The sequence below is a fragment of the Gopherus evgoodei genome, chromosome 2, assembly GCF_007399415.2.
Source record: "Gopherus evgoodei ecotype Sinaloan lineage chromosome 2, rGopEvg1_v1.p, whole genome shotgun sequence".
Lineage (NCBI taxonomy): Eukaryota > Metazoa > Chordata > Testudines > Testudinidae > Gopherus > Gopherus evgoodei.
Window position 1 is genome coordinate 193,527,034 of NC_044323.1, and position 12,051 is coordinate 193,539,084.

Genomic DNA, 12,051 nt, shown 5'->3' on the forward strand with positions numbered 1-12,051 from the left:
TTGTTATTTTTCCTCACCACCCCTTGGGCCCAAAGTACATAATCATCCAGTAATTGAACTGAAATGCCTAAATGGCTGGATCCCCTAAAGGATATAGGTATTCATCAGTGAAGAAAGTAAATTTAACAGACCCCTATGGCATTCTCCTGCACTAGCAGAAATACTATGTAAATATTGCTGACTTGCTAGGCTCTTCTGAAATCATTGCAGGATACAGAACAATGCTTGGCTGTTACTGGGACTGTAAACAATGTAAAGATAAGAAACAGAATTAAGCTGAAAACAGAAGTCTCAATTAAAAAAAAAAACTTGTGAAGAATTAAGAAAAGGGGATTGAAATACACCTATAACAACAGTGTCACTAATACTATGTGAAAGCAAACCCCCAATGGTCCTCACATTTAATAGCCCCTCCAAAATGTGTATGGATAGTGGATCTCAGGCTTTCACATACTGTAAGTGTCATAGCACTCGTGAGATAGAGCACTGAAGGCCCTGACAGCTCTCTTTCACATTCTAAATGACATCTGCATTCAACAGAACAGAAATAAAGATTAAGAGAAACACCTGATACGACTGCGCTCAGCTTACCTCAAAATGTAATATTTAAATAGTACAGAGAAACATAGGTCTGTCTTCTTGTACTGTAAGTAAGAACTGGTGTCAAAGCCTCAGAGGTCTTCATAGCTGCAGGAAAGGCAAGCAACACAGTATCCAAAGGACAATGGGAGTCTAAGCCACAGCATCTTACTCAGCCAAAACTCCTGATGAAGTCAAAAGGAGTTTTGCCTGAGGAAGGGTCTTATAAGCGGGCTCTGAATACACAGCAAAAATTATTACAGGTACATTTACAGGCAAGAAGATTAACTTGGAAAAAGATTCTTAGCCCGTCTTACACTTCAGTGATCAATAGAATGCCCATTACTAATTAATAAAATCACAATGATTTTGTACTCATAGGAGGGTAATTTACTTCAAGTATACTTTAAGAAGTTATTAATACTTATGGCTAACAACAAAATATGTCAGCATACAGATCATGAAAAGATGATTTCAAATATACATTTGTTGGTTGATTGCATAAGTGATACCTCTCATTGCTTGAGCTACATCTCAAAGGCAAAATAATGACGACATGACAATGCATGTAAATCAAGAACTGCATGTGGGTTTATTTTACACTTGAGAAAACAGTGGATTTAATTGTGTGAACCAAAATGTACTGTACAATATTAATGATAAAACATCAAAATGTATAATTCATAGTGCATTGCTTGCTTTATTTTTATTTATTTATTTATTTATTTATTTTTGTCAGATAGTTCCTTTAAGTACATGCATCTAGAAAGATGCAGGTGCCAGTAAAATTTCTCTATTTAAATCAAGCTGCAGGAACTAAATTTTATTCAAAAAGTGTGGTTTTACATTATATACACAGAAGTCGAATATAAAATGACAATATAAAAAGTTAAAAGAGAAAGCATACAGCCAGAAGGTACAAAGAAAGTTAAACAGTTTAAAATGGTACGATATGTAACATGTATTTTTTTAAGCTGATGCTGGCAATTTACAAGGAACGGAATCCAACATTTGCCCCATTTTTTTTGTTTTGTTTTTTGTTTTCATTTACCAATGTAGCACACTATAGAAAGGTCAGCTTGTACCAAAGCTTAACATTTGTAAATAACTATAAACTGCAGTATTTTACAGGGAAAAAAAAAAAAGCATTTTTACACTTTTTTTAAATAACAGCTTGCATACTTTTTTTTGCCAAAAAAGTGGCAATTTTCAGCATCCAGAGGGTTTGGGCATAGTGGCAACTTGGTTTGCTATTTTATATTATTATTATTAATAAACTCTTACAGTTGTGGCTTCCTAACCCCGTGAGTACTAGATAGCTTTCCTCTGTCCAAGAACTGCATGCATGTTTTCTCCACAAACCAGTTCTGCATTAAAAAATGCTCATTCAATTAAAAAAAAATCTTTAGTACATTTTGTTTTTGACACAGCTTTGATTTGAATGAAATCTCTTTAAGCCTCTTTATTTATTTAATTATTTGGAAAGGCACAGAAATGCTATTACAGTTCTTAGAGGGTTAAAACTTGATACTACTAGGTTCTGTGACCTTTATTGTCATGGCAACTTTGTAATTTTAGGATGTCTTTTTATCATTGTTCTTTGTGTCTTTCTTTACTGCTAAATTAATGTCTCTCAATAGTGTCTCCCACTATATTCTACAAAAGATAGCTTAACATCAAGGACAGATGTTGAAAATAAAGGTCAGACTTTGACTCACAAAAAAAACAAACCAAAACAAAACAAACAAAAAAAAAACCACCATGCACAGATCAGACAAAGAGCATATAAATATAACTACAAAATAAGTGTAAGAAAAAACAAGGTCCAGATAGGCAGTTCAGCAACAAAAGTAAGACTGATTTCAGAGGCTCAGGTCAGGCCTAGTGCAGTACTATGAAGAAGTTTAGTGCAATGTTCCTGTGGTCACTTGCATACCTAGCTGCTTACCTGGACACTACTGTTTTTCTAACTCAGTTACATAGATCAGATGGTCCTCTGGGGACTTGCCGTGTGTTTTACTAAGGTGCAGTTTGACTGCGTGCTTGCTTGCAAAAGTTCGGTTACAGAGCTTACACTGGAATGTGGAGCCCAAGTCCTCCTCAGCAATTCCAAGTGAGCCCAAAGTCTTGTTCGTGAGGACTTTTGAAACATTCTGCTGTTCTTGAATCTGATTCAGTGGCAACTTTGACAGATCCTTCAAACTAAACCCTAAATGTGTCTCTAAGTGACTTATGTATGTAGAAGCAGTCCTGAATTGAGAGGCACAATCATTGCAAAAGAAAACAGGATGTCCTGTGTCTAGGTTCTTTAAAAACTTAGTTCCACCTGTCCTCCTTAACTGATACTTCACATTGGCCAGCCAGTGGCTAATTGTGGTCATGGAAAGACCAGTAAACTTAGAGATGTGTACCCGCTCCTGTGGACCAAGGTCTGACATAATATATTTGCCTTCTGGTGTCTCCCTCAAGCTGGAAGCAAACTGTGCTTGAAGGATCAGAAGATGCTGAGGGTTCCAGTTGGACTGCCTGCCTTTCCTCTTGTGTACTGGTGACAGCTCATCCAGAGCTTCCTCAAAACTGCTTCCATCAGCATCTGACTTCTCTGACACAGTAGATGGAGTCGAAGACTTGGGTGTCAAACGCCCCGTGAGATTTTTCACCATATCAGAAATATCCATTAGGGCGCTCTCTCTTAAAGGAGAAGAAACAGAGTCAGCCACACTGGAAACAAGAGGTTTGTTTTTGGACTTGGTTAAATCAATGGGCTGATCACTGTTTTCATAGTAGTACCGGTCGATGGCATCAGCCTGCTTGATCGGAGTGGTCGGGTAAATGGGTTTGTCCAACATACTGTTGCTAATTTTGTACAACATGGCCAAAGGGTCCAAAGAGGGGCTTACTGGCTTAGAAACTTTGCCTAGGTGGGTATTCATAATGGACTGTAAAGCACTCAATGGGTTAATGAAAGATGGCTCAGGCGAATGATCTGTGATGATTCCTAAATTATTACAGCCATTTGCGACTTTTGCTTTGAGTGGCTCTGTACCATTTGGAGTATGAGCTTCAGCTGGACTGTCCTTTTTGACCTTCTGAACTTCTGCATCGGGACTCTTTTTCTGCTGCTGTTTGTTGTTTATTTCCTCTGATTTTGGAAAATCTTTGTTTTCTTTAGCAGCAGGTGATGTTGGTTTAACAGGAGAACTCCTCTCTTTCTCTGCAGGTTTTTCTTCCCTCTTTACATTGATTTTACCTGTAACTTTCTCCACCAGCTCCTCCATCGCTGACACATTACTCTTGTGAGGTGGGGGTGTGAGACTACCGGGGGAATGGACAAGAGCACTGTGTTCTGATGACAGTGATTTTACACTACTGGCATAGGATGGCTGCATTTGAACACTCTGCACTGTGGGTTGTAGGGACTTTACTGTTCCCGGTAGCTGGTAAGCTGCATGAATGCTAGGGTATCCTCCCCAGGAAGGGGCTCCATTCTGAGCCTTGCTGATAGCTGTTGTCACCGTGTTCTCAAGGGATTTCAATATGTCTATTCCACCTTTAGGACTGTCATCCAGATCCTCCTCTCTGAGGTACTGATATAAAGTTGTCGGCTCAAATTTTTCCGTAGAGTCCTCATTCTCCTCTTTTATCTTTTTGTCTGTTTCAGTGACAACCACCTTTTCCTTTTCTGGGTCTTTCTTCTCCTCAGAGTTTGTAGACCCAGCTGGAGAATCAGGCTGCTTTTTAATGTTGGAGACTGGTAGTCTCGTATGGGTAGTGGGTGGCAGAGGTATGGACTGTATCTTTTCCTCCACCACAGGGTCCAACACTAGTTGTTTTCCTTTTTTCGAGGCGGAGTTGGTCACCTTCAAAAAATGACCAGTGACCATCATATGAGCAGTAAGTTGCTGCAACGTGTCATGAGAACTGCCACATTCCATGCACTTCAGTATCTGGGCTTTACGGGCCTCAAACTGCCAAGTGTAGCTAGCACCATTTTGATAGCCATAGCGATTGTTTGGAGTCACATAGGGATTGGCAGTTTTCTGATCCTTTGCAGACTCACTCAATGCAGCCTCTGCAGTGATCCCTGGTGGCTCAGGTGAACAAGGTGAAGCTAAGTCCTGAAGTGCTCGCTTTTTGGTAGAAGGGACCAGTTTAGTGATGGCTGGTACTGGTTCCTTCAGAGGCACTTTCTGGTAATGCTTTGTTTTTATCATATGGACACTCAGGTCTTGCAAAGATTCAAATGAATGCCCACAGTACATGCATTTCAGCACTTTTTGAGCATCCTCTTTGCCTTCCATTTCCATAAGTGAACGTTTTCTAGGCTTTGACCATCGTTTGGTCTTTTCAGATTCTTTATCTCTGTTGTCATCACGGTAATGTCCAGTTTCATTCATATGCACTGTTAGCTCCACCAGTGTGTCATAGGCTGCACTGCAGTCTTTGCATCGAAATTTACTAGCACCAGTGAACACAGACCCATAGAGTTTATTGTTTTGCCGGTAAAGCTGAACTGTGCTAAACAGGCTAGGCTCTGGGAGAAGTCCATATGAAGAAGTCTGCTGCAAAGTTTTAGCTAATGCAGCTTGGTGCCAGTCATAACCTGAACCACCACTGTTACTGTTACTAGTATTACAGTTACTCGTACTAGTACTGGTGTTGGTAATGGTACCGTGGGTATTGGTATTAGCATTGCAATTGGTGGTGTTTTCATTCTGGCTGATTTCATTGTTGCTGGTAGTTGGACTGGATTTCTTTAAGTCCAAAGCTAAACTGGACCAGCAAGACTCTGAGAGTAAATTTGCATATACAGCTTTTATTTGTGCCAAGCTGTCCTGTGGATAGGAAGCACTGTCTGTGCACTGATGATCCTCTCTCTCTTCTTGAGAGGAAGTGCTTTTGAAATGGGCAGGCTGATCACTGTTTTCACTAAACGGTGAACCATAGCCTGCATCTTGATTAGTTGCAGTGCTGACTGGGGAGTTCTGGTAGCTTTGAGCCTCTTTGATCTCTGTTTCTTCATTGCACAAATACTCACTCTCCTGGATGTCCAGAGACAGCCCGTCATCCTCCACTCTGTCTTCATCTATTTCCGCTGCCTTCAATTCCTCCTCAGGAACATATGCTTAAAATATAGAAAAAGAAGACACAGTTATGGAATGTGCACATTTTATATCTCTGCCATCTCTTAAACTAAACACACTAATGATGAAGCCAAATTTTAAAGGTACAAACAACACCCCCCCACCACTTACACACTCAGCCTGTACACCTTAACTTAACATCAACCTTAACTCTTAATGAGTAGTATTAATTTTTTATACTAGTAGAGTAACATGCCACAGACAGTACCACAATAGTCATCATCATTATTTTTAAAAAGCATTAAGCTGATTCCTCTCCTCAATACAAGAGTAATTAAATAGAGCAATAGCCAGGCAGCGAGATACATTATGTATGTACAAAGCAGATGTGTGAAGTTGACATCTGCTCCATGACCCTAGGTTCTTAGAATCACTGACTGGACTGATCCCATTTGCTCAAGCCCCGTAGCAAATTGACCTCAGCTGCACCCTCAAGGCCAATCCCTTGGCAAAATCAGTTGCAGACAACTGACTCTAATGGAGCCATACTTGGCAAAAGTGTCAGGTCAATTATTGAGGCGGTTCCTGGTGGCTTGTTGCATTGGGTTCATTAGAGAGTGGAGTAAAGCTCTTGGCTTTCACTGACATAGGGCATTTTTTAACAGAACATTTAAATGGTAAACTGACTTAAAGGGGACAACATAAGGAAAACAATTATTATTGTTCTGTATGAACAGGAGATACTTTTCATCCTCCTACACTATAACATGACGTGGGTGCCATGTTACTATTTTGGCAAGAGCAGTTGGTAGCTAAAAATAAAATAAATGAACTAGATGAATATTTAGAAGTGATAAACATAAAACATAAGACTACATTGATTATTGGCTTACAGTAAATATCAAACTTTGCTATTGTATTGCCATCTGGTGAAACTGTACAAATTACATGTTCTTCTATATCAAACTATTTTTTAAACTAGCAAATGTGATATTCATAAGCAGATGGCCGATATATCAAAATACATTTACTCCAAGGGCCCAATTCACAAAAGTGACTTACATGCACCTAATAAATGTACATTTTCATTGTAAAGTAGAAAACATACATGTACACTTTTGTCTCCACATTTATGAAAGAAGCACTTGGCCAAAAAAATCACCTTGGTTGGGGAATGTAGGTGAGTTTCTGTGCAAGTTAAAGTAGAAAATAAAAATGGGCTTGAGAACAGCTTTCTGACATGGAAAAAAATATTTTCACATTGGGTGAATTGTGCACAGAGCCATTCTGAAAAGTGTGCAACTCCCTTGCAAGAAGAAAGGTTGAAAGAAAGCCAGAAAAAGGCACTTCTGCTTCAATGTGATATGAAAAAAACAAAACAAATAAAATAAAATACACTTATCACCTTAGGAAGTTTTAGTTGTTAGGTATTAATACAATTTGTGCCATTTTTTCACAAGCAGTTGCTAATTCTTTCATTCCCAGAATATTTTGCCTTTAAAAAAAGCAAAATTTAATCCTCCCATTTTAACTGGAAGACTAGTTAAAATGTTTGTTTTTACAGAACAATAGTATCTACAATCACGTGACAATTCTAGATTTACAGCAGAGTCCTAATACATTCCCTGCACAACTGTAGCCCCATATTTCAAGACAAGAAGACATGTGACTCATCCACTTCCACCCCTCCTACCACTGTAGTGCTGTACCTTATGTCCTCCTCAACCTTCTACCCAGTCTATAACCGCTTGTCTCATTCATATCTCTGGAGATACTTTTGTTTTACTAAAAATGGTTAAAAGTTAAAAATGACACCATTTCAGGTAAAGTGTTATTTAAAAGGGTAGCTGAGCCACAAGCCTTTTATTTTAAAAGAATGTAATGGTATGAGGAAGGAGGACGAGGAGAAGACCGGAGAAACAGAATAAGATGGAGAAAAGGCTCAGAGGGAACCAGAAAGGATGATGTTCTCTAACAAATACAAAGAAAGAAAAAACTACCTATTCATTTATTCGGTAAAAATCTCAGCTCTTACAGTGTTATCACAAGAATGTCACCAAGTGCTCACAATGTATTATAGCCTTGTAATGCTGTTACTTTTATAATTTTAAATTGTGTGTGTGTTGTAATGAAATCTACTAGCACAGCTATAGTTAAGGGTCTGTCAGCACTCGCATTATACATTCCTGTTTTCAGGTATTTATAACTGCAAAAGAAAGCATCTTATAGGAGGGCAAATATAGACAATTATGGAATCTGGGGCCTTTTTTTCTGACAGTGTTTTTCTAAATTAAAATTTCCAGGCTCACAGTGCATAATATAGACTAGGCTATTCTGGCATTTTTTCTTTACATATATATTAATGACTGACAGTCAGTTACTATGGAGGAGCTGAAACTTAATGGGTCATATTCTCAATTGGTATCAATTAATGTAACTCCACTAACTTCAACTGAGCTATGCCAATTTACACCAGATGACAATCTGATCCAATGTTTTTAATAAACATTACTAACTGCTTCAAGTTCCAAATCAGTGCTACAGGTCAACAATCCGAATGACTGGTCCAGTAGTTTGTTGTTATTTTTCAAAAGTGGTAAAAAAAATTACGTTTTAGTAATTACTGAAAATACCTGCTTCAAATCAGTTTCTATATGTAAGTTATAACTGATCCAAATTATGTATTTTTTTTCCTGTTTATTTATGATGATCTTTCATGTTGGCTCTCATACACTGTTGATTGGTGGGGAAGTTTCTTTTACTTCCACCATAAAAGGAGTTCAACTATATCAAAAAATATTTAAGTTACATGAAATGTCTGGTGCTAACCCATTAAAGCAAAGAACCTGAGTGTTAAAGGGAAATTCCATCTTTCACCTTCTTTCTTACTCTTAGTTTTTACTGAGACTACCACAAGAGTGAGTTCTTATACATGCCAAGATATACTGAAATACCTAGCCAGAAAGTGGACAGAGAACTTTCTGCCTTAATGATGATTTTCCTTTCTTTCAAAATTTAAAGTCAGATCCTGAAAACAATCCAAATTTTTATATATATGTATATATCCACACACAAACACATCCAGTTATCATATCCAATTTCTAAACAAACACACACATAATGCACATTAGGTAATATGATAGTTTATTTGAAATGTTTTAATTTATATTATTACCATTAGAAACTATTTCATTGAAACCCTCTGATTATTGTTGAGATAAATATAATACTTTTTGATTCAGGACTTCAATGATGTTTCTAGTAAGAATATTAATACAAACAGAATATGATATTTCACAAGGTCGATGCAATTTTCTAGTCCAAAAGTGTTCTATGACGGATATTACAGAAGAACAGAAAATAAAGATGAAGTTGTTACTTTTCAAAAATATATATTTATTAAAATTTCCCCCAGGGAAATCTGATGAATAAGTAGGCATTGGAATTTTAAACACAACAAAAATGATCTTTCCATAGTTATTTGTATAGAAAAGTGCTTTTATCCTACGTCAAATAAAACAGAAAAATTGAAATTCTCTCTCTCTATTTAAAAACAACAGACAGACAGACAAATGGACAGAAAGGTTGCATGTGTGTGCATGTGCGTGTGTGTGTGTTAAAACAACTCCCATCAACCTTCTACATACACTTCCTGCACCTTTATAGATATTCCAACTTGTGATACTGGTTTACATGCATGTCCTGCAACCGCATAGAAATATATAGTGCAGCAATGAAAATTCATCTCCAGCAACTTCACTATACCCAAAGCAGAAGATATTAAAGTGCATAATGTTGCCAATCCCTCTCTCTCTCTCTCTCTCTCTGAAAAAAAATCATCAAATTACAGACACAGGAAGAAATAACTAGTGATTGGAAGAGGTCTGTTTTCTTTTTATTAAACCTTGTTAATATTTCTTGCCCACAAGATGTGCCTTCTGGATGCCAAATGTTTCCCCATAGATGTACTGTCAACTCTGAACAGCATTAAAATCTGTGCATTCTAATGTAAGTGGACATGAGATGCTATATATCGAACATGTTAGTGGTACAGCACATTGTGTTTGCTTCAATTAGAAAGTTTACACTATAAATACACATACATTGTCTGAAGAGGCAAACACACACTGGAATTATATAGATGGTTTTAAAACTATTATATTTTTTCATGAAAAATATATAAAATAATTTCTTAATCCTTAGCCCAGTACTTCTGAAGGAATTTCTCTCTAGCATAGAAATTCTTTTCTATTTATAAAAAGGACTGTAGTATTCAAACATTATTTTAAGAGTGGCAAAAAGTGATAACTGTAAGTGAAAACTCTATCAAGGCCAGACAATAATGGATCAAGAAATAATTGTAAGGGGAAAATATCTAAGTATTTAAGGCCCCAATTCAGTAAAACACTTAAATATGTGCATGACTTTAAGCATATGGGTATGTCCCATTGAAATCAATGAGACTTAAGTATGTGTTTAAGTGTTTTGCTGAACAGGGCTTGGGCATAAAGTTATTTGTTGAATCAGGCCTAACCGGGAATAAAATATATGTGATATCTTTATGAACCATCACCATTCAGCACACAACAGGTGTGTTTTCACAGCATCTGATGTTTATCCATCCAACAGAAAACAGCAGAAGTTTCCACGATTCTGTACTGTGAGCTGGCACGAACCAGGTTCCCGACTGGGGGTGACTTGCACTTATGTGAAAGCACATTTCATACCTCCAAAAAGATGATTAGATAGAAAGAGAGAGATAGTGTATATATTTACCAATATATTTTCAGAGTACAATATTATTAGTGATTCACAAAAGAGAATCCAAAAGCTCAGATTGTAAGGCATTAAGATACCTGCTGGAGGATTTGAAAATTTTCCAAATTAAAACATATGTGTTCTCACTAAGAATCATAACAGAGATCCAAGAAATATATTTGTGTATGTTTATATGTACATTACAATGTCACTACAGTGCCAAAAAATGGGTTAGTCACAACAATTGCTGAAGAGTAGTACAGCCTATCAGGCAACCAAAGGGGCTGAATGATAACCTTAAAGGCAACCCACTAAAAACCAACAAAAAGATTCCTCACCTCCTTCTCTGCCTCCCCTTACCTACCATCCATTTCCATTGGAATGAATGCTGCAAATTATTAGCCAACCTTTGCAACTGGAGACAGAGGCAGTTTGCATGCGGGTGTATTTTCATAGTGATTCTAATCTGAGAAATTTACTTGCTCTTCCTCCTCTATCTGATAAACTATACATTCAAGCATTCTCATTAGTGTTTGGATCACCAAAGAGAGTTGGAGATGAATCAGTTCATCCACCCCTCCTCTCCCTGCTCTGTCTAGATTATTTCATTGAAATGTTCATTTTCGCCCCTGCTGGCAACATTAGAATGGAAGCATTTAACCTGTTTTCATTACTTATACAAATTACCATTATGGGGTAGGACAGATGTTAGAATCATGCCACATAACTGACTTCCATACATTCTTTACAGGAAGGATAAGAAGAGGGAAAGCAGTTAGATCATATTATCCAGTCTCAATAATGTTCGCTCTGCTACTAGATTCACTAACTTCCAACATCAACGTTTCACTTTCTTTCTGTGCGAAAATGCTCCATCTCGTTGAGCTCATTTAATTTGGAGCAGGAAGTCTTTGTCAGGAATAATTTTTTTGATCAGGTGCTCTAACTAAGGAGTGGGGAGGAAAGAATAAAGAAGAGTGGGGGAAAACCCAACACCTTGTCGAAAATGTTATTTCTCTAACATGGATGATGAAAGAGAAGTCAGTTAAGAAGCTGGTACTCAAAGATGGCTGTCACTTCAGATAGGGGATGGCACGACTCACCTCGACAGGTGACACTTTGGTGGAGTAAAGACTTGCTGCATTATTGAGAGCACGAGAGATCAGGATGACAAAGACTGTAGGCCTAGGATGCCTGGGGCTCCTAGAGAAGTGAATTCAGCAGGAAGATGGATTTCAGCCTCCATTTGCATCACTAACTAATAGTGAAGTACAAAACAAAAGTTTGAAAATTAGAAGGTTACCAGGGAAGCACATGGGTACAAAAGGGAAACAGCTCAGTCTCTCTCAGTAAATGTCTTCCTGATAATTCTGAAAGAGGAGACAAAAAACTCAGAACATTTAACTTTTAAAAAATCCTTTTGTTCCAAATTACTTAGTTGAAAGTTTTTCTCCTGTATTACCTAGTTTCCCTTTAACTCCTTCTTAAGGCACTGTGACTTTGCAATCCCAGAATGTATCCTTGTGCTGTGACCATACCTAGGAATCACTGTAAAAAGGCATTGAAATTGCCAGCCCTTTTCACATGAACAGATTTGCAAACAAATTTCAGCCCCAGAGTATGAACAGGG

The 12,051-nt window shown here is 37.6% G+C and overlaps 1 protein-coding gene across 2 annotated transcripts in view; it reads right to left on the reverse strand.

The window, feature by feature from the left end:
- Positions 1-889: 889 nt before the first annotated feature.
- The window catches only part of TSHZ1 (teashirt zinc finger homeobox 1), a 55,253-nt gene continuing 44,091 nt past the window's right edge, over positions 890-12,051 (reverse strand). For both annotated transcript variants that reach the window (XM_030552627.1, XM_030552626.1), the window contains one exon: positions 890-5,704. In XM_030552627.1, the coding sequence (XP_030408487.1) occupies positions 2,535-5,704 (3,170 nt within the window). In that variant the 3' untranslated portion in view covers positions 890-2,534. The remainder of the gene's footprint in view (positions 5,705-12,051) is intronic.